The sequence below is a fragment of the Ictidomys tridecemlineatus genome, chromosome 14 (assembly GCF_052094955.1).
Source record: "Ictidomys tridecemlineatus isolate mIctTri1 chromosome 14, mIctTri1.hap1, whole genome shotgun sequence".
Lineage (NCBI taxonomy): Eukaryota > Metazoa > Chordata > Mammalia > Rodentia > Sciuridae > Ictidomys > Ictidomys tridecemlineatus.
Window position 1 is genome coordinate 10,950,174 of NC_135490.1, and position 24,448 is coordinate 10,974,621.

The 24,448-nt window shown below is 42.7% G+C and overlaps 1 protein-coding gene and 1 long non-coding RNA gene across 2 annotated transcripts; one reads left to right on the top strand and one right to left on the bottom strand.

Moving 5' to 3' along the window:
• Positions 1-9,988: 9,988 nt before the first annotated feature.
• On the bottom strand, positions 9,989-15,120 carry Nefm (neurofilament medium chain). The gene is made up of 3 exons (XM_078030871.1): positions 14,002-15,120; positions 13,259-13,383; positions 9,989-11,987 (listed from the first exon to the last, which is right to left on the bottom strand). The coding sequence occupies exons 1-3, from the start codon at positions 15,073-15,075 to the stop codon at positions 10,481-10,483; spliced, it is 2,706 nt and encodes a 901-aa protein (XP_077886997.1). The 5' UTR covers positions 15,076-15,120; the 3' UTR covers positions 9,989-10,480.
• LOC110596941 (uncharacterized) lies at positions 15,120-24,029 on the top strand. Its single transcript, XR_002482796.3, has 3 exons — positions 15,120-15,979; positions 22,575-22,760; positions 23,740-24,029. It is a non-coding gene; the product is annotated as an uncharacterized LOC110596941 (long non-coding RNA).
• Positions 24,030-24,448: the final 419 nt, after the last annotated feature.

Below are 24,448 nucleotides of genomic sequence, written 5' to 3' on the forward strand. Positions count from 1 at the left end.
AGACAGTGGAACTGATGGAAGATTGGATGTGGGAAAGTGTGTGAAGTCAAGAACGATTCCAAAGTTTTTGATCTGAAATATTGCATTGGTCAGCTTTCCATCACTGTAACAAAATCCTTGAGATGTTCAACTTAGAGAAATGAAAAAGTTTATTTTGGATCATAGTTTCAGAGGTTTCCATTTATGATCAGTTGGCCCTGCCATTTTGGGGGCCTGTGTTGAGCCAACACATCATGGTGGGAGCTTGTGGTAAGCATAGTTGCTCATCTCATGGTGGCCAGCAAATGAGGTTATTACTATTCCCGATCTTTTTTGGTGGCCAGGATGACAACATACTGTGTAGGTTAGTGAAGAATATTTGTTAGGTTCCAACAGCATTGGTGCAACAATGATCAAGTCTATACCATTTAACATGAGTTCCTTTCTCCCTCTCTCATTTTCTTTCTCTCTTCCAGGGCTTTATTACTGCCCATTTGGTAGCTAATTCCTGAAGTAGCTCCACTACTTCAAAGTAGGGTCACTTACTGGCTTGGGATGAGTGTAAAAATCAGGAAACCTCTGAGCGTTGTGATCCTCATCTGTTGTAGCATGGGATTTAAAGAGCGGGGGACTAAAGCCAGCCATTTTTTCTTAGAGAAATTATGAGTCATAATTTCTGGGGAATAAAGGTGGATCTCTCTGGCTGGGAACAACCTGATTGTGAAGTATCAAAATAAAAGGAAAATTACTTTGAAAGACTTAAACAGGGGCCCGGCTCGAATGGCTTCCACCAACAATTTCATTTTGTGTCTCTGGCTTGTTTTTTCCTCTGTCCCCATCCCACTATCCATATGGGGACCAATTTCCCCATCTGTTCAATTTTTATTCTTCACGGTTGAGGTTTTAATTTCAATGATAATAAAAATCACCAGCCTCCTGTTTGGAAGCAGTTCTTTCTCACAGTGCTGAGAGGTCGGGGATGGGGGGGGGACACACATTTTTACGGGTCAAACAAGGAGCACAGGACTGATGGCACTTGGTTTTCCTTGAGATGCCATCTCCACTTTGATGTCTTATGGCAATCAACTTCAGGTGGCAAATCCAGCATCCCAGTTTCCCTCCCTCTACCCTAAATCTCCCCTGAAGCCTTTGCTGGGGTCTTGGTATCAATAGTGGACACTCCGACAGTTGGTTTTCCCAGGCCGGGCACTCTCGAGTCAGCTTTGGCTTCTCTTTTGTGTTTTCCCCTCAGTTCCCCAGCAGCACATGGGGTCCCCTTTCAAAATGTGCTCAGTGGCCCAGGATTGGGCTACCATTTTGGTCCTGGTGCCAAATCCCTTACCTAGATGATTTCGTCGCCTTGAACCTGGCCCTCTTGGCCTCAGCTCTCTCTGTCTTAGACATTGAGTGATTCCTTCACAACTATCAGCGCCACTCCTCTGCTCAAACCCTTCCGAAAGCTGTACTTACTGTGGTCTACAAGGCCCTGCCTGATAAAGCCTCACCTGACGCTGGCTTCTGACCTCCTGCTCATCCCTTCTGTTCCTGCCAACCAGGTCTCCTTATTCTGCAAGCATGCTGAGCAGAATGTTTTTGCCTACAGCCTGCGCTTGTAATTTCTGCCTGAAATGGATTCTCGCATATATAGCTGTGTACCTGTCACAGATATCGCCATAATACCTGATGGACAGTTAACTCGCTGTATCTGTGGGTTTTGCATCTGTGAATTCAACCAAGGGAGGATCACAACTATTTTATAAAGTGTGTTTGTGCTGAACATGGGTAGACTGTTTTCCTTGTCATTATTTTTTAAATAATATAGTCTAACAACTATTTATCTTTTACATTGTATTGGATTTTATAAGTAATCTGGAGGTGACTTAAAGTATGTGGGGAAGATGCTTGGAGGTTATATGCAAATCTAACCTCTTTACCCCACCTTTCCCTCCCTTTCTTCCCTCCCTTTCTTTTTTTCTTTCTTTCCTTCTAGATGGGGGTCTTGCAATGGGCCCAGTTGGTCTTAAATGCCTGTGATCCAGTGATGTTCCTACCTCTGGGCCTCGGTCTTCCAAGTAGCTAGGGATATAAGCATGCACCACTATGTCTAGTCCGACTTGATTTTTTTTTTTTCAAAGTAGTGATCTCCTTTTGAATCTTTTATCTTTCCCTTTTTGTTTTTCCCTACTTGCTGCTATAAGAATATGAAGTCCACAAAAGCGCAGGGACTTCGTTTGTCCACTGCTATATTTCCAAGTTCTGGGGCTATGCCTGTTTCATAAAAGATCAGTATTTACTGATACTTGATGAATGAATGAATGAATCCAGAGCTGTTCAGAAATGGAATGGGCAGTCTTGATCGACAGGAGACCCATCACCAAAGATTTTCCAATGTTGGCAAAACGTTATAAAATGAATGGAAAGATCCCAGGGCGGGACTAAGCCCCATGTCCCTTTTAGGAATGCATAGAACAGGCTCGACAGCTCATGCCAGAGGCAATCGGCTGGAGGCTGTTCTGATACCTTCTCATTCTGGGACACTGGATGTTTCATTTAAATACTCTAATATTATTTTTCTTAGTTGTTAGAAGAGATCTTATACTTTTAATCTCGTGGGTTACAATGACAAAATTATACAAAATATTCCATGAGAAGTTTGTAGTCTGGTTAATGGCATTTAATAAATATGTAGCAAATATTAGGTATGATGATAAAATTGTCCCTTTGACCTCATGATCTTGAGCATCTCTGAAAGACATGCCCAAGGACTCTCATGAGGTGTGTGAACCTTTTCACTATTGCTTGGGCCTGCTTTTCTCACCAAGCTACATTGTCAGTTTTTTTTTCCTCCAGCCTCTCTGTTAGTCCCTCTCCTGATCTTTCCTTCATCTCTCAAATTGCTTTCTATTTTGAAATTTTTCTCAGCTCTCTGTCACCTATATCTTGACCTTTGCCATTGATATGTATTTTCCCAGTGCCAATTTTTGAAACAAAAATAGTCTCACCTCAGATTGCACATGCTGAGTCAGATGTCAGTGGGATAGATCAAATACCAAACCACTCACTTCTACAGCTGCATGGCTCCTGCATAAGTTGGATCTCAACAAATCTCTATTGATTGTGCATTGTAATGAGGTCTTTAACAAAGGGCCAAGTGCAAGGATCATTGTCACAGTAAATATCATTATTACCACTTAGGCATACTTATTTTTATAATCTAAACATTTCGAGGAAGTTACAGTACATAATTTTGAAGCTGTTGATCCAACTGGAATAAATAGGTTACTGTGACCATAGATGTCAGGGAGGTTTTTGGATGGTGGGATCCGCTAAGTGCCATGTGAAATGAAGTCCCGGTGAACGATTTGAAATAGAGAGGGGAAGGATTTATAATCCATTGTTATTGGAAAAAAAAATGAGTTACCAATGAAATTTTCAAAATGATCACAGCCATATCCAATTTGACCATAGAAAAAGGTTGGAAGGAAATACTCTGAAATATCATAGTAATCTGGGGAGGCAGGAATGTGGGTCCATATTATATAACGCCAGTATTTTACAATGAATATTTGTTATGCTTAGAATTTAAAGAGTAAAACATCTTTTCCTTTACAAAGGATCCTAGAGTGAGACGTGTAGCAGGGCCTACTGGTGACTTTCCTCTGGTGTAGATAAATCACATGGCTCAGCTTCTGTTTCTGCAGGTTGAAAAGAGAGATCTCAATATCTGTCCTACATATCGTGAGACTTAAACGGGATGGCGCATCTGACGCGACTTTCTAAACTGGAGAGTGAGCGTTAGATGTTTCGATGGCTTTGCTCTAGAGGAGGACATCACTATTGTGGCAGACTCACATGACCAGCTTTCTGCAGTAGGCCCCCTACCTGCAGCCGCTGACTCTTTGGGCACAGAGCATTGGTCTGGTCTCACTCGCCTCTGGGTGACCATGTATGACTTGCTCACATCCAATACTAAAGGAGAAAAGCCCAGAGTAAGGAAGTGCTATTGATTTCGACAAGAAACTGGTTTTCTTGGTAGGGGTTTGTTCTAAAATTCCTCATTGAGCCCTGGTTTTGAGTGGGTAAGAACTGGAGTTTGAATTGTTCCTGCTGGGCTTCCCATCACTCAGTCCTGTTCGGATCACCTGCTGCCCTTATATCCGTTTTCTATCATGGTCTCTTTTCCAGGCTGGTCAGATGCCCTTGTATTGATTCAGATCTGGAATAGCCTACCCCACACCCCTGGGGGTCTCTGCCTTGGTTGGTGGCTCTGCACGTTGGGCCTCTTTGAATCTGGAATATATAATTTTTCTAGAGAGTGAGATATGGAGTAGTTGAGATCCCTTCTCTTGATACCCAGACCTAATTGGATACCAAAATCTATCTTTTTTAAAAGCTGTATTGTTCTTCCAGGATTGTTTTGATTGCTTGCACAGATTTGGAGGGAAGAACCAAGGAGATAATATGAAACAGAGGCCGTGGTACCCCAAGAGTTTACCCATGTGACATTTCAGACTCGGCCTCTGTACAGACAAGCTGGAGGTTTGTGCTGCTGCTGTCTTGGAGAGCCAAGAGGGGTGGGTATTGGTACTGACGGAAAGGGCTGTGGGTCTTCCCTGCCAGTGTCATGGAATGTCTCAGGAATGGCATGGTGAACCCTGAACTGAATGGAGTGTTAATTGGCAGTGGATTCTACATATGCACATATATACTTTTTTTTTTTCTAGGTGACACATGGAGTTATACGGTGTTAATATGGGCAAGGTACAGCTCTTAATGCTATTCACCATTCTCATTCTTTAACCACTCTTCTTTTTCTTTCCAGTAAGAGCTCATTCATGTCTTTTTAACAAATGGGAGGAAGAAGCAGCTACTTTGGATGAATTCATTTACTTTCTCTTCTTTGCCTTTGTTCTTGGTATCTCTGGATTTGCTTTCTGGAGAAGATTCTCTGAGCATATCCCTGGCAAAATATTGGCAAAGCAGTTTGCTTCTTCTTCTTCTGAGAGATTTGGTGGCATATTTCTTGGGTGACTGATGAAGAATGGAGATGGGCCTCAGCTCTCCAAATGTCGTGCCCACATGATTTCCTGCTAATTGTAACGCTCATCCTAATCTGCCAAGGGACTGAACTCAGTGGGTGGACATAGTTAACTGCTTTCACAGGGACCTGGTGGTTACTAAGCTTGGTAATCAGTAATGCCTAGCAGGGGAAATTTAATCTCAAATTAGGAGAGTAACAGATGACAGTGGGTGACACAATGAAATGACATATCCAAATTTGTCCAAATTTCTGACATGTTGCATTCAAGGTATGCTTTTATGTTTTCTAATTGCTGATGCATGGAAATAATTTCATTTGACAGTCCATTATTTAGATCTAACCTAGATACTTCCCTTGTCACCATTGTTAAGGAACAAAGTGTTGGTCAAAGATGACAGATACATGCTACTGTGGAACCAGTTCTGCATTGAAGGTGACTAACAAATAGAAAAGTGTTTATCTAGTAGCTCATTGCCTCCTTAGGAGTCTGAGAAATGAAGAGAGATGGGGGGGGGAGAGAGAGAGAGAGAGAGAGAGAGAGAGAGAGAGAGAGAGAGAGAGAGATATGTAATGCCTCAGGCACCAACTGGAATCTTAATATATTATTTCTGGTAAAGAGGATTCCACAAAATAATGTTACATACGCAGGCACAGGATATTGGAACCTGCACGGTCACCCAGGGGAACCGATTGTTGACTGTGATATTTCTGCCACTTTTGTAACAATGTTTTAGAGTAGTACGTCCTGAAAGTCAGTTAATTTCTCCACAAACTAAAAACTGGAGAATAGGGACCATTTAGGACAGTCTAGGCCCAACAGGTAGAAGCTGCATCCCAAGCATGAGCAAGAATAATTATATATACTTGCTGTTCTTAGTCTATAAAAGTATACAGGAGGAAAGGCATGGGTGTGATATAAGAAGGACCTGGGTTCCTTTTGCCCAAACTTTTGCAGAGAATAGTGATGAAAATAATAACATATATATTTGGTATGAGGATGCAATGATTCATTATAGAGAAAGTGCTAAAACCTCTTGGTAGGTAGTAAATACAATTGGCGTTACTGTTAGGAGTTGTTTGGATTTGGGCCCAGGTCTTCATCTCTCTGAATATCCATTCCAGGGGAGTAGGGAAGAGGAATTCTAGGAGTCCCCAGAACTTGCACCCGTGGGTGAAAAGTAGGTGGGGTCAGAGATCAGAGCAGTCAACGGAAGGCCTTGCAAACGGTCAAAGCTGCTAGTCGGGATAGCTTGCCACAAAGTGCGGCCCTGTCCCTGTGGATCTTCAACTGTGGGTTAGGAATCTACCTCGTGGACATGAGAAAAGTGGGTTAAATATTAGAAGCTGATCCAACCTCAAGGATGCTGTGATTCTATGTGCATATAGAAAGTAAATCTTAGTGCAAAGATATCTAATTCCTCCACTCTTGACCTCTGTTAAAGCTGAGTTTCGATGTGCATCTCTTACAGACACAGCAATCTAATAAAACTAACATGACTATATTCATTTCCGATTTTTAACTAGTAGTAATCATGACGACGATGGCAGTGAGAAATTTCTATTTAGTGATACCTGCCGTTTGTCAGACTTGATGAGTTCTACATTTGCAATTTGACTTACGCCGTTCAGAAGTCCAATTCAGAGACAACTAAACAACCCTGATTAGAAAGAAACTTGCAGGAAAAAGAGAATGACTTCCTTTTAGTTTCAGATAGTCATGTTCTATCTCCCTCCACAGATATGTCCATCACTTTATAAACATTGTAATTAGAATTTGTATTGAAATCACACGTAAGGAAATTAAAGGGACAATTCCTTTCTTATGTTCTAATTAAAGTCTGTACCTATAGCTTTGATCCAATTTAAAATTGAATATGTTCACCAAATGCTTTTGAGCACCGACTGTATGCCTGTGACACTGCTAGGTACTATCATGGATGTCATCTTCCTGAATTGCCTCAGCAGTCACACTTCACAGATGAGAAAATAAGGCAGTAATGGTCCCAAGACACACAGCTTTACCATCTAGGATCGGGACTTGAACTCTAGTCCAATACTTTTGTCAAAGTTCTACTCCTCTAGAGGGGCCCTGGAAAGGGAGAAATTTTGTGTAGACCTAAAAAAACAATTCACTTAAAAATAGCTCCTGTTTTCCTTTGGGTAAATTATATAAACCACTAGGAAAAAAGGAACTTGTTCCAAACTGGAACAACCAACCTATTTGTTGTGGAAATGAATATCCTCATGTTTTAATACTGTCTCTGCACTGACTGGCAATAGAAAGAAATGCACTAGAAATAGCACTTTCTTTTTTTTTTTTTAAATCGAATATAAAAGTTACTGTAAGAAAAGTATTTGCCACATTTTTGTGCATTGCAAACTGTGTGGTAGAAGGAATCACTGCATATTTTGTATCCAAGTATTTATTCTCACAGTGCCATAGACCGTGAAAAGATAGATGGATGTTAAATTAAATATTGAGGGCTGGCGTTGTGGCTCAGTGGTAGAGCACTTGCCTACCATGTGTGAGGCACCGGGTTTAATTCTCAGCACTGCATATAAAAAATGAGTAAAATAAGGGCCCATCAACAACTAAAGATATATTTAAACAAATGACATATTGAAGGCATGATTCTGTTTACTTTCTTTCAGTCTGACAAAAAAAGAAATGACCACAACTGAACATCTGTAAAAAGTGAGGTGGCACTCAGACGTGCTGGAGGGGCAGCAGAGTATAGGGGCTAGGAGTATGTACTCTGTGTAAAATCCCTGGTCCATCATCTACTGTGTGTGTGACCCAGAGAAAGATTTAAAATTTTTTTTTGTTTCTTTTTATTTAAAATTTGAGAAAAAATAGCTTTGAGATATTTCACATTATATAAAATGAAATAGTACCTTTAAAGCAATCTACTGGCAAAATTAGAAATTCTAATTTTCAATGGCTTAATGGCATTGAAGCCAGATATTGACTGCAGTCAGAGAGAGGGTACTCTAATTTCCTGATTTGGGCTTAGCTTAAATGCCGGTTCTTCCTGTCATCACTGAATATATTTGGAAACATGAATTTCAAATTGCTTTCTCTTTAAATAATAGTGTAACAGTTGGCATTGACAACAGAATAAGTAATTCCGGAAAAAAGACCATTGTTATTTCTAGACCCCAGTCCTTAGTAACATCTGTTGACTTCATTAACCAAGCAGGCAATTGGATTTATTTGGAAATATTTGCATGACATCAAAAGAATGTTGTTCTATTATTTTTAAAGAGTTCAGAATAATGATTTTGCCTTTTAGAATACATAGAAGTATTCTTAGGGGAAAAAAGAGCTGAAAAAGTTAGTGCTGATGAGATAAGTCTCTATTTTTTGGCTTTGAGAGTTATGTTGATTGATCTTACCATTTTTTAAACAGTATATGCTACAAAAGGGTATGTGTGGGGGGTGTTTATGTTCCAGGGACTAGCACAAGTATTCTCATTTAGTGAGATGATTTTAGGAGCAAGAGGGTATTTTTATAATATTTGTATGTTTAGTAGATATTTAAAAAAATGTATACAGACCATGTACAGTCCCTGCTCTCATTTCTGATAACAGTTCCCGACCTTTTGGGGGGAAACTTGCTTCTCCATCATTGGAGTCAGTTTTGGTGAGACTGTCAATCAAGGTGTTCCTCCTTTTGGTGCTCAACATGGGAGACAAATATATGACACTCTGTTCCTGAAATTTCAATGAAGCAACACTGAAGTTTGAGTTCAATTAGACCCATATGTGATTATTCCAGTGTCCTTTGTCTCTGGGAGGCTGTTCCTTCTCAGCACCTGCTCCCTCTGCTGATCTTCTCATTATAGAACTTACCTGCTATCCTTCCAATATGCCCTTTTTTATTTTTTAATCCGACACAGGGTCCCTTTTCCTGATTATATTTAAATAATCCTGTTTTACCTTGGGTATCATGGACATTATTACTTCAGAAAAATTAGCGCTCCAATATAAAAGGAGTCATTTTAAAAAATACAAAAAAATAATTGTACAGGTGTTATGTAGATATAGAAAAAATTGTATTATTTGTGAATGGTTAAATGACTAGGAGTCGTCACAGCAAAAACTGCCATTAACAGTGATGTTCCTGGCTACATTTAGGCTTTAAAATTGGAATATCTCGATAGACCACTAAAAAAGCATGTTAAGGATTATATCATTGGGCTGATCTTATTAATAATAAAAATTAGCATTTGCAAAAGACAATATCCTAATTAATATATTAACACTTGTGAAGTTTTAAAGCAAATACATTTTGAAAAGGGAATGCAGGATTTCTGTGGTCTAAAAAGACTTATTGCCTGTGTCAGAGAATTTTGTCTTTCTTTTCTCAAGGAGGGTGCTCTATTTACTTTTGACATTGTTTTTCCCCCATTAGTAAAACAATAGAAATACAACTCTCTACCGGCCAAATCAAGAATCAGAGATTCAGGTGTGTGCACGTGTGAGCATGACCCTGGGGCGTGGCTATGTCCTGTGAGGTGTGTTAGTGACTTTAGCCTTATTCCTTCTGGACAGAGCTAATGCCACAGTACCCTTGGTCTGTGACTAACCCCCAAGGCACAAGGAAAAACCCTGTTATTGCTCCTCCCATCTGAAGTTCTCTGAGTTCTGTCTGGAGATGGAAACATGGAGACTTCTATCCCACCAAACCTCTTTTTTTTTTTTTTTTTTTTTTAAATCGAGTGCTTTTATTTCTATTGCAGGAATATAGTTTTAAAATTTTTAGAATGAGGCTTGGGTTAAATAAAGATTTGGACACCCGAAAACACCTTCCGCCATTATGTCTTCCAAGTAGACGCTCTCAGGGAAATGGTGGTAAGAAGTCCAGTTCCCTCACAATTCCCACCCATAATAATCTATTTCAGGGAAAGAAAGCTTCAGGTTGCAGAGATTTCACTGTGAAATGACACAACGTCAAGCAACCGACCTTGTTTCCAATATGACCTTTATTGAGCAAGTACTGCTGTGACGTTTAACATCGATCAACATAAGGTTGCAAACTGTGCATGTCAGCGAGGTTCTCCCATGAACAAAAGTCCATTTTAAATGCACCAGTGAGGTAAACATAATTATTCATATATAGCTTTCTTAAGGCTAAGAGAGTTCTGTGTTTCATTTGTTATTTTTGGCTCAGTTGGTACTTTGCATAATACATCTCAAGACATCCCCCCCCTGAGCGCCCCCCTTCCAACAGCTTGGGAAATTGGCAAATTCCCCAGGTACATACAATATCATGCATTTGAATCCCCCAAAGACTGAGGAGGGAGCACCCTGAGCTTGCATGCAGTTCCCTCATATTGCACAAAGTAAAATACAATGTCTGGAGCCCCCATGGGAGAACCCGTTCTGTTTGGAAGCTGTCAATCACATGCATTTTGAAATTGTCATATGGCTTAACCTTTTTGCAATGGACTTAGACCTTAGTCACTCTGGGTGACTTCCTTGACTATGGCGTGTGAAGTGACTTTTTCTACCTTTTTAGTTGACACTAGTTTCTCCTCAAAGGTCTCCTCATGCTCTTCGACCTTTTGAGTGACGGTGACGGATTTAGTGATGTATTTGGTAGCACCATCGCCCCCCTCACTGGTGATCTTTTCTACCTTCTTGGTCACCACCACCTTCTCCTCACTTCTGTCGTCCCCCTTCTTCTCATCCGTGGGGCTCACGTCTAGCCCGTTAGTGACCACGCCTTTCTCCTCTTCCCTCCCACTGCCCTTCTCCTTGGTTTCCTGCTCTTCCTCTTTCCCTTCCACCTCCCCGTTGACCGCTATGTCTTCCTTCCTGGATTCCTTTGCACCCTGGTCACTCCCTTCCCCCTCCCTCCCTCCCTCCTCTTCCACCTTCTCCTTCTCCTTCTCCTGCTGAGGCTTCTCTTCTTTGGCATCTTTCTCCAAGCTCACCTTTGGGGTTTTGCTGACCACCTCCTCTGGGGCCTTCTCCTTGGCTGGGGACTCGGCCTTCTCCTTCACTGGGGACTCGGCCTTCTCCTTGGCTGGGGACTCGGCCTTCTCCTCGGCTGGGGACTCGGCCTTCTCCTTGGCTGGGGACTCGGCCTTCTCCTTGGCTGGGGACTCGGCCTTCTCCTTGGCTGGGGACTCGGCCTTCTCCTTGGCTGGGGACTCGGCCTTCTCCTTCCCTGGGGACTCGGCCTTCTTCTTCTCTGGCACGTCTTTTGGCTTCTCCTCCTTTTTCTCTACCTTCTCCTCCTTGGGGGCCTCCTTGGCCAGCTTTTTCTGGTCTTCTTCTTTCCCCACTTGGGCTTCGGCCTTTGGCTTCGCCTCTTCCACTGGAGACTTGGGCGCAGGGGACTTGGCCTTCTCTGGCTTTCCCAGCTCCTCCTTGGCACCCGCTTCTTCAGCCTTTTCCTCCTTGGCCTCGGCTTCCTCCCCTTCAGCTTCTGCCTCCGTCTCCCCCTCCTCCTCCTGCTCACCTTCGTCTTTTTCGCTGGAGCCTTCCTTCTCAGACCCTCCCTCTTCAGCTTGGTCGGACTTGGCACCCTCCTCCTCCTCCTCCTCTTCCTCCTCCTGGCCTTCCTCTTCCTCCTTCTCCCCCTCTTCCTCTCCTTTGATTTCAGGGGCTGCAGCCTTCACGGGAGACTTTTTGGCAGGTGCGGCTTCTTCTTCGGCTTCCTGTTCCTCTTCCTTTTCTTCCGTCTCTTCTTCCTTCTCCTCTTCCTTGGCGGAAACTGCCAGTTCCTCCGCGATGGCCGCCAGGGCGTCTTCCATCTCCGACTTCTCATCCTCCACTTTGGTTTCCTCGATGATCTCCTCCACGAACTTGTGCTGGACCTTCAGCTTGGGAGCCTCCACTTTGGTTTTCTGAATCTTACTGGATATTGTGACTGAGGGCTGCCGGTGCGTGTACAGAGGCCCAGTGATGCTGCCGGCAAACGTGCTGAATCTGGTCTCTTCTCCCTCCAGGAGTTTTCTAAGGAAAAAAGAAGACATAAGACACACTGAAAATCTCATCGGCCCTCTGAGCCTCACTAATTATGGGTAATGTAGTAGCTGCTTTGGAATAAACAGAATCACATAAGGAAAAGATGCCATCGAGCCAGTGTAGGGCCTGCTGTCTTTTCACTGTTATACTCTGTCATCAAGAGACAGATTCTTCTGAACTGCCAGCCGGTTGCCTGCTGCAGTAACTAACCACTCCCAGTCGTCCACTCACCACACCCAGCCGCCAAAGCCTTGGTCTGCAGCAGCAGTTCATTTGGTGCAATATGAATATGCTACAAAGTTCCTTAGCAGCCAGTCCCCACCACCCCCAAAACAAAACCCAAACCATTAGTGACCCTCATGAGCATTTGGACTCTCAGGATATGTACTCATTGTTTTAAAACACATATATTGTTCACAGTATTTCACAAAACTATTAAGCACATTTTAGAAGTAAAGCTTTATCAAATTATAGCTATGTGCTAATATGGATGTATCAGTTTATAAGTTGGTTTGCAATTTTTATCATAATTGTCTATTTAATATAATGATTTAACTTCCTTGAAAAGAGAGTGCAGTTTATTCTCATCATTTTATAATTACCTACTGGTAGTAGGAAAAACTGTTTAATCAAGGATTTTGTACTTCAAATTTAGTCATCAATTAGGAGTTCCTGTTCTCATATGTAATGCTAGATCTAGATATATGTAGGTAAATATAATACATGATATATATCTATGTGTGTGTATATAGATATATAATCTAAACCATATAGTCTAGCACAAATATAATACATTTACATTATCTACATTTGTAAAAATAAATGTATCTATTTTCTAATATATCAATCTATCCTCAGCCAGATGATGGCAATAGTAAGCTGTAATAGAGAAACAGAAAAATAGAATGTCCTGGTATTTGTCCTTGACATTACAGATTTGAAAAGCTGAAACCACCACTTGTGCTTTAAGCAATCAAAAATATTTGTCACTAAAACAAAAATGTATGCACAGATATTGAAATCAATTGGTAGTGACCCCCTTTCAAGCAAAATTCAAAACACTTCATTTCAACTTATATCCATGTTTTTAAAATCTGGATTAAAAAGTGATAAAACCACATTTGCAATTCTCAAGGAATTCTTAATTAAGCAAGGAGACTCCCGCAACCTGCCTGCTTTAACTTAAGTGCCGCAGGTTCTGCCTGAATGGCCTCCGCAGTGCGGCTAGGGTTCTGCCCACGTGGGCAGCAAGCCCCTACCTGTACGCAGCGATCTCGATATCCAGGGCCATCTTGACGTTGAGGAGATCCTGGTATTCCCGCAAATGACGAGCCATTTCCCACTTTGTTCCCCGAAGCTCATTTTCCAGCTGCTGGATGGTATCCTGAAACAGACAAAGAGTCTCTATGGATTCGTCCTTCTAAGCAGCGACTCTTCAGAAGTCACTTGCTGTCCCCTTCCCACCGGACCCCAATCTCCCTGAAGCTCTGCACACCTCTCAGACATTGCTCCGCTCCCTTTCTCCAACAAACAAAATCGATATGACAATAAGACACGTCTCAAAGGGAACAAATACACGTGTGGAATCTGTTTAGCGGACCTATTCCTCACTCCCCATTTGGGCTGAATTCAATTTTGAGAGCTCTTGGGATCACTGCCGGAAAAGTAGAGAATGCATGCGTTTCTGTATAATGAGTCATGCTAATAAGTTTCTTATTTATCAACTACCTGAAAGTGCCCCTACTTGAAAAGTGCTAGACAACTAGAGCGATTGAGGAAAAGCAGCACGTTTTTTGTAAAAGGTCAGGGCTTTCCTAACAGCTGGGTGGAGGAGAGGGGCGAGGACTCTTGACCACTGCTAACTTGGGTGTGCTCCGCTCGTGCGCACTGGCGAGCGGCCACCAGGGAGCGCGACAGAGAGGGCGCCTGGGCGCGCGCCCAAATATCGGGGGCGCGCGGCGCTGGCGCTGGCGCAGGCTGCATGCGCAGCCGCGGTTCCTACCTGGTAGCTGCTGAGGTCGTGATTGTGGCGCTCCTCTATATCGCTGAGCTGCCGCTCCAGGGACTCCTTGGTGCCGCGCACAGACTCCAGCTCGATGCTCTTGGACTGCAGCTGGCGCCGGTACTCGGCGATCTCTTCCTTGGCGGAGCGGATGGCCTCCTTGTTCTGCTCGGCCGCCTCGGTGAGCTTGGCGTAGCGACATTTAAACCACTCTTCGGCCTGGTGCATGTTCTGATCAGAGTGGCACTCGAGCTGAGAGCGGATCTCCTTCAGCGCTGTCGAGATGTCTGTCTTCAGGTAGTCTTTGCGCTCCACGGTGATGTGCGACGCCTGGATCTGGGCCAGCAGGTCTGCCACCTCTTCTTCATGATTGCTCCGCAGGAAGGCCACCTCATCCTGCAGAGACTGCACCTTCTTGTCCAGCTCTACCTTGACCATCGACGACTCTTCGATGTCTTTGCGCAGCGCGCGGATGGCCGCCTCGGTGTCGTCGCGCAGCCGTGCCTCCTCCTCGAAGCGCTCTTTGAGCCGGTGGATGTCTTCCTCTAGGTGGTCAGAATCCAGCTGTACCTGAGCCTTCTCGTGGTTCACCATCTCGAGTGTGGCGCGCAGCTCGCGGATCTCCTGGTCGTACGCGTCGCCCAGCTGGGCGTGCGAGGCCTGTTTCTGCCGCAGTGCCTGGATCTCTGCCTCGATCTCCTTGTTCTGCTGCTCCAAGTAGTGCACTTTCTCGATGTAGCCGGCGAAGCGGTCGTTCAGCCCCTGCAGTTGCTCCTTCTCGTTGGAGCGGGACAGCTTGTAGTCGCCCCCGGAACCGCCGTTGAGCAGGGACGAGGACTGGCTGAAGTCGAGGCTGCTCTCCGCGGAGCTGAGCATAGCCGAGCTGTAGGTGAGGCGCGGGGCGAGCGCGCTGCGCTTGTAGGAGGAGGACACGGTGCTGGGCGAGCCCCGGGACCAAGACTGCGAGCGGAAGCCGCTGGACGGGGAGCCGCTGACTCGGCTGAAGCTGGAGCGGGTGTCGGTTACCCGCCGGTAGGCGGACGGGTTGCCCAGCGAGTCCAACGTGTAGCTCATCTTGGAGGCCTTGGGGTGTGTGGCTGTCACAGCGCTCTGCTGGCCTCGCCGCAGCCCATATATAGCCGCGGAGCTGGTCCCGGGCCAGGGCCCCGCCCCGTGGAGGCGGCGGCCGAGGAGGCGGGGACTGCGGGCACCGGGCCGGGGGGAAGGGGGAAGCCGGCTTCACCGTGATTCAGCGCCGGCTCCACGTGGGCCAGCGCCGCAGCGGACCCCGCACTTTGCTGCCCGCGTCCCAGGCCCTCTCCCAGCTTCCCTTTTGGTCTAGACCACTGGTGACCCCGCAGTCCCCTTCTCTCCATTTTTCACCTTGAGATTACATTTTTCACCTTGGTGAGACCATCCACCCAAAGCCGTTTCTTTGTCTAGTAACTCCCGCCCTCTGGGCAGCTCCTCCTCGGACCTTTTTGCTCTCCACCTCCTTAGCCCCTCGCTTTTCTCTTCTTTGCCCCCTTTCCGTTACTTTTTGCTTTAACTCCTCTTTGGTACTTCATCACTCCCTGCGTCTGTGTGGGCCCCTTTCTCCTTTTACTTCGATCCTTGGTCAGTTTCACTCACCCGCCCTGCTCTCTGAGCCCCTTACTCCCCCGGGACCTTTTTCTTTCAATCTTTTCTTCTTCCCCGTCCCCTCCCTCCTCTCCCCCGAGGTCCGCTCCTCTCCCCTCCCCCATGCTCATCTCCCCTTGCCTCCCTCCCCTTCCCCCACTCCTTGTCTTAAGGCAGCGGGAGATGAGTGCAGAGTTGTGTCTACAAGGAAAAAAGACCTTGAGGAATGGTCGCCCTGAAGGCTCCAGGAAGGGGACAAAGAAGACAGGCCGGGGTAGTGACTTGTATTAAAAGTGGGATATGGCGCTACGTTCTGCTTCACATTTGGGGGACGTCCGCACTTCCGCAGGGGCAGAAGGTAAGGCGCTTGTGCTCTCATGGCGCCGGCAGCACCAAGGACAGCGCCCAGGCCCAGCGCCAGAAATCCTGCTGGCGGGTGGGCTTCTAGTCGGGCCTTGATTGTCAGGTTGGCAGGTGGGGGGGAGCTCCCTTCCCCCTCCTCTCTCCCGAGTAAATACAATTAAAGCCTGTGTGTAGTGACTCTATTTGCAGGAGCCAAGCTGGAATCCCACGCTAAGACTTCTCTGCAATGCAGGGTTGGCACAATGAACAGATTGCAGATTTTGAAAACAACCAAAATTCATTAAAGTCAGTTAAAAAAATATATACACTTGAAGAGCCCACTTTGAATTTTCTAACATATGATGATGCAGGAAATCAGGAGATCCGAGGCCTGAAACTTGAAGGTCATATATGTGTGTGTATATGTATACATACTCACACACCTTGGAAAGGGGAGCTTGAGATCTGCTGAGATGAAAAGTAAAAAAAAAAAAAAGTATAGTTTATGTTAAGTTTGAACACAAACAATTGCCTTTTCATCTTTCAATCCAATACTTCTTATGTGTAACTGCAATGATTGAAAGGGCATCTGAATTTTTTTTAAAAGTTGCCAAATAAACTCATCATAACCTTGAATAAACCCAGGTATTTTTTTCCCCTTCCATTTAAAATGTCATATATTCCTCCATTTAGATTTTAGTGAATGGTTTGGTATGGATTTTCCATATCTTAAAACATGTTTATTTAAACAAGGACTCTACCAGACTTTCTCCTCTCTGGTGCATTTCTAACTGTCAAAATGGGCCTTTATTTTGGATAATGCTTTGGGGGTGATTCAGGATAAAAAAGTTCAGAACAAAGCAAGGCAGAGTGAAGGGCAGAATACCAGATTATGACAGGGTGGGGGCCACAGCACAAGTGACCAAGTGTGAAATGCTTGTTATAGGTGAGAAAAGACCCCCTGCTTATAAAGCAGACTCCAGACTTAAATAAGCTTCTTTTCACAACGTCTTTGCTAGAGTCCCCATTTTATTAAATGACAGGGTTGCATGAATCAGTAAGTAATCAGAAAAGGTTTAGGTTTACAGAAGTTTAATTTTTTAATTTTTATATACTCTCTTGGCTCATTTGTGTTAAAAGGAAAGCAAGACTTTAAAAAGAAGGAATGAATTTAGGGAGTTAGCTTTGCTTCATTAACGTGGTACCACAGTACTGCAGCTGTGAGGGGGGAAGGCTGCTCCCAGATGCTGAGTGTTGGTTATCAGGCAAGGAGGGCCTGTGCCTCAAGGTGTTAAGACAGGTGATGGAGTAGGGGGACTGACTTGTGAATGTTATAAATTCAAGATTTCCATATGGACAAACAAAGGAAAAGACTCCTTGTCTCTCCTTGCCTCTGTAAAGTCCTGGATCTCGGGGTTGAACTCAGCAGGATGCTATCTAGCGAATACTACATGCTAATTATGCAGAAATTATACTTTAGTTATGTATTGCTTCCTGCTTTTATTAAAATATATAAAACCCTGGCAGTTTCTTGTTGTACATTCTCTGAAAGCGCTTTCTACAACGGAAGCACATGGTTGCCGGGCAGGCTTCAGCTGTTAGTTTTCTTTAGGGCTTTGGCAATGAGATGACTCTGCAGAGAGACATTTTACAAGGAAACACATGTCTAATTTCACAATTAGCCTGTTTTGCCTTGTATCTAAACTAGCTCAAAAAATTGTTAAGCTTCCAACTGGTTACAGAGGGAGGAGAGAGAGAGATGCGTACAAACAAAATCAGAGCCAATTACTTAGGCTAAATCTAGTGCCTCTAAGCTTAAAATTGTAACTTCAATGTCACCTGAAGTACGGTTCAGTCTGGGCTGTGCAGGATAATGCAGGGGATTGTAACAGTCACTTTATTAAGGAGAAACTGTTCCCACTTAAGAAAAATGAAAGCTCTTACGCTACGTGTGAAAAATGTTTCATTTTAAATTAGACCCTTTCACTTTAACATTTCTCCTGAAGGTGATTTGAAGGTTATTCCCGGTGGTAAGTTAGTGTCAAAACTTCTTTACCACAAGCTATAACGTTCTTCTCATTTTGTCTCTTATTTTTGAAGTACATGCACCACCTTAATATTTTTCATAGAAATGTTTTTGCACTTTTTATTTTTTATAAAAACCCAATGACAAAAAGTCTACGGAATCTTATTAAAATATTAATGAGAGAGAAAATAAGCATGGAAATGCTGCATTGAACTTCACCATGCTGCATTGACAGAATTGAGTTTACTGTAGTACTTTGTAATTTACTCTAAACAGGGAAGTTACACATGATTTAGATGTAAGAGTTTTAGTGAAATTGTCTCTGCTTTGTTGTTTCATAAGATACAGTCCAGTCTGTTTCAAATCACTTCCCATAGAGAAATACAAAGCATGTTCCAATCTCTACCTTTCTTCTGTAGGTAAAGTGCAACTGTTAACTTGAAGTTAATATTGTGAGTCGTTTTAGGGTCTGTTTAATGATAATGGAACATACTTTTTGCATAAGGGTGTTTTTTGTTGGGCCAAAACAAAGATAAAATAGTTAAGCATTTTTCTCCCTTCTTTCCTTATTTCTTTATATTTCTTCTTTAAAAAAATATCTTTTGGCTGCATAGAAATGGAGGATAGGATGTAGGGACCCGGCAGCAAGCATGAGGCTCCGGAAAGTAGTCTCTACTGTTAAATCCGTAGGCTGAATCTGTCCAAGATGAGGCTCTCTGTACTTCTGCCTAGCCTCCTGTGATGTCTTGCCTCTGAACCTTTGGCCTGGGATCTGATTCTCGAACTCATGATGAATAATTATTTATAAATTGTCCTTTGCTGATTATTTAAGGGGTTGTTGATGTAGGAGGCTAGGAACTGAGTCCGTTGGAACTAGAACATAAGGGAAAAGGAAACTGTTATACTTTTCTACTTGAGGCTTGGGATGTCAAACTTTAAAAGCCAATTTAACTTTGTTGTTTTGTTTCAGATGTTTAAAACAAAATAAAAATATCCTCAGGGGAGAAAGGCTGTTTCTTATCAGGAAAATTGGAGCATGTATTTATGTCCCTATTGTTTTTAATTAAAACAAATCCATCTGGACCAGTGTCCCTTTTCTGACATTAAGCCACCGAAGTGGGGTCTGTTTCTCTTGCTAAACATTTTATGCATTGAATATTGTCTTATTTTTCCCTTAGCTTCTAAGTTTAGAAAGTTGATTGAAGTTAAAAAAAAAAACTTAATGCATTCAATCTTTATGTGTTCCAAATAACAATGGAATCAGTGTTGAAATTCTCTCTCTGGAAATTTCATATTTTATGTGGAAAGATGTAGTTCTTGGCTTTAACAGAGCTTGTTGAGTTCTTGTTTTACTCTGCCATGGTGAATCAGTTCTGTGAAAGCCAGAGGAAGAAGACTTGGAATTTTAAAAAGTAATAGAGCCTTGTTAAAGAGGATATTGAAAATAAAGTTCAGTGGATGTCTTTTAAAGAGTACTGCAGCATTAATTTTCAGCGTGTTGTTAATCACCTTGGCGTTTCCTCTAGTGGCAGATCTTGATGCTCTGCACTTGAATTTTTAAAACTCTGCATTGCGTGTAACTTTGCACCAGTGCAGCCATGTTTTAGATACAGCATTTTTTTATTCCAACCTTACCAGTGCCTGAGATAGAGCAAGAGGCATAATTATTTGTTTAGAAACCTGTAATTAAAATGAGCTTTGAACAACAATAGCAGATCAAGGATCTGTTATCTATGGATCAAATTTCTGAAGACAGGTAAACCTAGGGATGTAAAGTCAAAAAGTCTCATCTAATGGATGAATCTTACTTTCCCGGATGGGATCTTCTTTTCCCAATCTTGGCAATTCTGAAAAGCAATATTTTCATGATCCATGGGCTCACCATCATCATCGGCTCTTGTCCTTTAGATTGCTAACTGCATCACATCTTTTAGAATACTTTATTTAGTTTTGCGCTTAAAATGAATATAGGTGTATGCTGAAGGTGGAAATTGACAAAATGCTGGGAGACAATGATGTAGGTACTTTCTTTAGTTGTTTTTTCCTCTGTAATGTAAATCTAGATGGAATCTTTCTGTTTATATGATTCCATGCTCTGTTTTGCAAACTAAATGCATCTGAATATGTAATTTGCTATTTTTAGGAGAAAGTATGTACTGTATGCCACGAGACCTGGGTTCTAGCCAGGTATTTACCTTGCTTTTTTTTTTTTTCCTGTAAGGGAAGATTTTTAAAGACCCTTTAGATGAAGAATAATAAAATTATAGAAAATAATAATAATAAATCAGGAAAACCTAATTTGGTCTGATACTAATTTTTCTCCTTCTCTGTCTGCCTTTTTCCTGGTCTTTTGAGATGGACATCATTAGGAAGCTCCTGACTGGTATGTGGCCCGCAGTGTGTAGCCATGGGAGGTAGTGACTTGTAGCGTGGCCCAGGCAGGCCCAAGTACTCTATTCCTTTATGGTTAATGATACCCTGAACCCCAAAGCCATTATCATCATTGACACCATGAGACTTTTACATGTGAGCAATGATTTTACATCCAAGAAGTAAAACAAAACAAAACCACGTTATTCTTGTCTGGCCTGAGCACTGAGGGTAGACAGGGTAGAGGGCAAATTATCACTCTCATTTTATAGTTGATTAAATTGATTGGAGGATTTGTCCAAGGCCACAATCTGGTAAGGGATGGATTAGAACTAGAATTCAGACTTTCTGACATTAGTGCTAATGTTATAAAAAAAGAAATTCTTTGGTAGGGTGTCAAATCCAGTTTCAATCTGCATCAAATACATTGAGAAGAGACAGATAAATGGTGATATTAACAATATAGTTAAATTAATAACTGAATTTACTAAGTACTTATTTTATGCTGGGCACTGTGCCAGGACTTGGCTAGATTATCTCGTCTAATCATCATGACTCTTTGAGATAACACTATTACTAGTCCCATTTTGTAGAAACAAAGGAATTGAGCACAGAGGCACAGAGAGGTTAAGTATACACACAGCTGAGGGATGGTGGAATGAAGTTGGGACTTGAGGAGTTCGACCTTAGAGGGAGAGCCTCACCATGGTCATCAGAAGGCCATGCTGTCCATCTTTAAAAAACTCTCTATGTAGGGGCTGGGGATGTGGCTCAAGCGGTAACACGCTCGCCTGGCATGCGGGGGGCTCTGGGTTCGATCCTCAGCACCACATAAAAATAAAATAAAGATGTTGTGTCCATCGAAAACTGAAAAATAAATATTTAAAAAAAAAATCTCTATGTAAAGCTCATTGTTTAACTGTTAGTTATGTTAAGAAGACCCAAAGCACACTATGCATGTGTGGTTTTTTCCCTAGTTTAATAAAAATAAAACATTTTGATATCTTCTCAGATGAAAATTGTTTTGTGATTTATAACTTTATTAAAGACATTAAAAACAAAAACTTGGAGTTACTTGTCTTTGTTATATTTTATCCTAAGTTAACTTTCTATGCAATTTTGAAGAGCATCTGTTCATTCATTTTAGTTCGTGCTCTGTGGATAACATCCCTGATCATGCACCTATTGTTTTATCTGGTATCTATTTATTATTGAAATTCACATGCACTTTTGACTCAGTTTTTAGAAAGTTTTAGTTTGTGCTACATGTTAATGTGTTATATCATTTATTTACTAATGTATTTATACACATTTATATACATTCAAATTCAAATGAAATCTTTTAATCATATATATATATATATATATATATATATATATATATATATATATTTCTTCTTTTTGGTAGATGTCAAACTATTTGAACCTACTTTGAGAGATGTAAGAATAAGCATTTGACTCTTGGCCATAGAGAGAGCTTGGCCCACAGTCTTCATTAGTAAAAGTTTAAAATGGGATGGTTGGCAAAGAAGCAGCTTTTAAGATATATGGAAACAGTGAAGGGACAGCCATGAATAATTTTGAGTGAACGCATTGGTCATCTATTTTATATACTAAAATCAGGGTTATGTGACGGTTTTTATGGGTTGCTTAGAGACAAGTCGGCCTTAATCCATTTTTGTTATTTATGGGATAAAGTGTTCTGACTCGCCCTCATTTTCATCTGTATAAGTCAGCTTTGGCTTCTGCATTATCAGATGGGGCCAAGGAAGAGAACTGTTTCTCATTTTTCTTGAGCCAAAGTTGTCCTTGAAAAGGAGTCACGGTGGCAATCAGCTCCTCGGTTTGGATGACATAAAATTATTAGGGCCTGGCTGCCTAATGATGAAACGGCTTCCTCAGCCACTGTGACTCATTCCATATGGCTTATTAGGGTTTCTCTTCCTCCTGATGGTGCACGTGACCCTGCCATGCTCCATGTGCCCAGGAAACCTGACGCACCCTTGGCTTTTCAGAGTGGACAGGGTGCTCAAGGGCCTTCATGCACAAGGCAGGCTGCGACAACCTCAGGCCTTCATGTGTTTGTTGAAAATCCCAATCCCATCCCATCCCATCACAGGGAGGCTTCTCTTTCTGGTTTGTCCATCTTGTTTGCGCTCCCACCGTCTGGTCCTAGGAAACTCCATTTATCCAAACCCTTCCTATTTTTTTCCAGGTTTGAGTTCCATTTCTCGGTCCCTGGAGCTCACTGCTTGTGGTCCAGTTAGGTCTCAACACTGCAGCTCATTCACCTAGCGTCCCAGCTCGCTGACTTCCTATAAAATTCAAAATGGCAGACACCAAGCCACACCGTCCGTATGAATTTGTATTTCGCACATTGTTCTCCTGATGCTGAGGGCCCGTGAGTATTTGTTGTGTGGATAAAGTTCTACATTTTTCCTCCTAAGACTTTCTTCCAGCAGTCTCAGGCACTGTGCTGGGCAGTGAGGAGCCCTGTGGGAGACAGATCCTGGCCGGGATGAAGGCAGTGAAGGCGTAGTTAGCTAAAGAGAGACAAAGGGTGTCATAGGAGCACCGCGCCTGGACCACGGATCCCTCTGTTGGCAAGGGTAGAAGAGCCCCTGGGACTACTGTCTGGGGGTGGTGCCATGTCAGGTGAGTCTGGAGCATGGTAGGAAGGAGGGAGGCTTACCAAGCACGTTCAATGTGCTCGAAGAGTTGCAAGCACCTAGAATATGGAGGGAGTGGGTTGCCTCAGCAGGGCTGGGGGGTGACAAGGAGCTCAGCACAGAAGAAAGACAGAGCCAAGACTGACAAGGGAAGGGACTTGAGTCCACCCTGGAGGGGAAAGCAGAGACCAGCCGGCTGCCAGGGAAACTGGTAGGTGCCCTCTGGCCAGGGACCCAACACTTTCTTGAAGTTGTGAGACTTGTCAGAGAGTCAAGAATATGCCCAGGGTGCAAAAGAAGCAAACTGACATGCTTCAGCTCTCCAGGTAAGAGTAAAAATCTTAGAATGAGGGTAATTATAGACCCATTCAGTTGGAATTTTAGGCAATTACTTCAATGACAAGATAACAAAAAACAAAAATCATTTTTCCTTTTGGCTGAGTATGTGAATTAACTTAGTAGGACACCCCTCCCCTTTCTGTGTGGATATGGGTTTTTTGCACACAGACATAGAAAGAAAGAGAACGGGACCAGGTTGTAGGAGCCTCTCTGATGGACTGCACAGGGCAGGTGACTCCATTTTTTTTTTTTTTTTTTTTAATTTCAATTCTTCCTCTTCGTGGAAGTATCGGAGACTTAGAGTAAAGAGAACATGTAACTCTTGTGAATCCACATTTATCCTTGAATTGAGATAACATTCTTTTATTTCAGTGCCACCAGTGATGTATCCGGCAAAGCACAAAGCAGAAATTCCACCCCCTTGGATACAGGAGAAGAAGCCTCTTAAGGGACTAGACAGTAAGCTGGGTCCTAACTACACAGACACTGAATTCCATTGCCACCTTGGCCGTGTTCCCCCGGTGACAAGGTCACTAATTGCTTCTGTTCATCAGTTTCCTCTTCTGTTATGTGGTGGGGACAATCCTAGTACCCTTTTATAAAGTTGTCTTAGAATATGCTCAATAAATGGTAGCTACTATTAAATTTTCTCTTTCTCCCTATTTAGGCTTTTACGATGTTTATTGAGCTCCTACTGTATACTGTTTTTCCTAAACATTTTATTTATTCCTTTCAGTCGAGTGAGATGATACACTTTTTTTGAGGAGGCAGGAAACTTAGACACAGAGATCTAAAAGAAGTGGCTGAGGAATTCTGGGTAGTGAAAAGGTCTCCATTCCATGTCTGGTGTTCATTTCACCATACACAGGGGTTCTGTGTAATCTCTGAATTTTTTTTTTGATAACCCTAAACCCTAACTTCCTTGTTAATATAACACTTGGATTCTTTCTGTTTCAAGTGCTTAAGTTTATGCCTTTCAAATCTTTTATGTATAGGCAGATCCTGTCAGTAGGTGAGAATCAGAAATTATAAATACTTTCCAGCAAAAATAGCGTGCGGGTGCAAATAGTTATTTATCACA

Excerpts from the sequence above, each read along its gene's own strand:
- Nefm (XM_078030871.1), bottom strand. The coding sequence starts at position 15,075 with ATGAGCTACACGTTGGACTCGCTGGGCAACCCGTCCGCCTACCGGCGG. Across the intron at positions 13,384-14,001 it reads ACGACCTCAGCAGCTACCAG|GATACCATCCAGCAGCTGGA; the intron begins GTAGGAACCGCG and ends TGTCTGTTTCAG. Across the intron at positions 11,988-13,258 it reads ATCGAGATCGCTGCGTACAG|AAAACTCCTGGAGGGAGAAG; the intron begins GTAGGGGCTTGC and ends TTTTTTCCTTAG.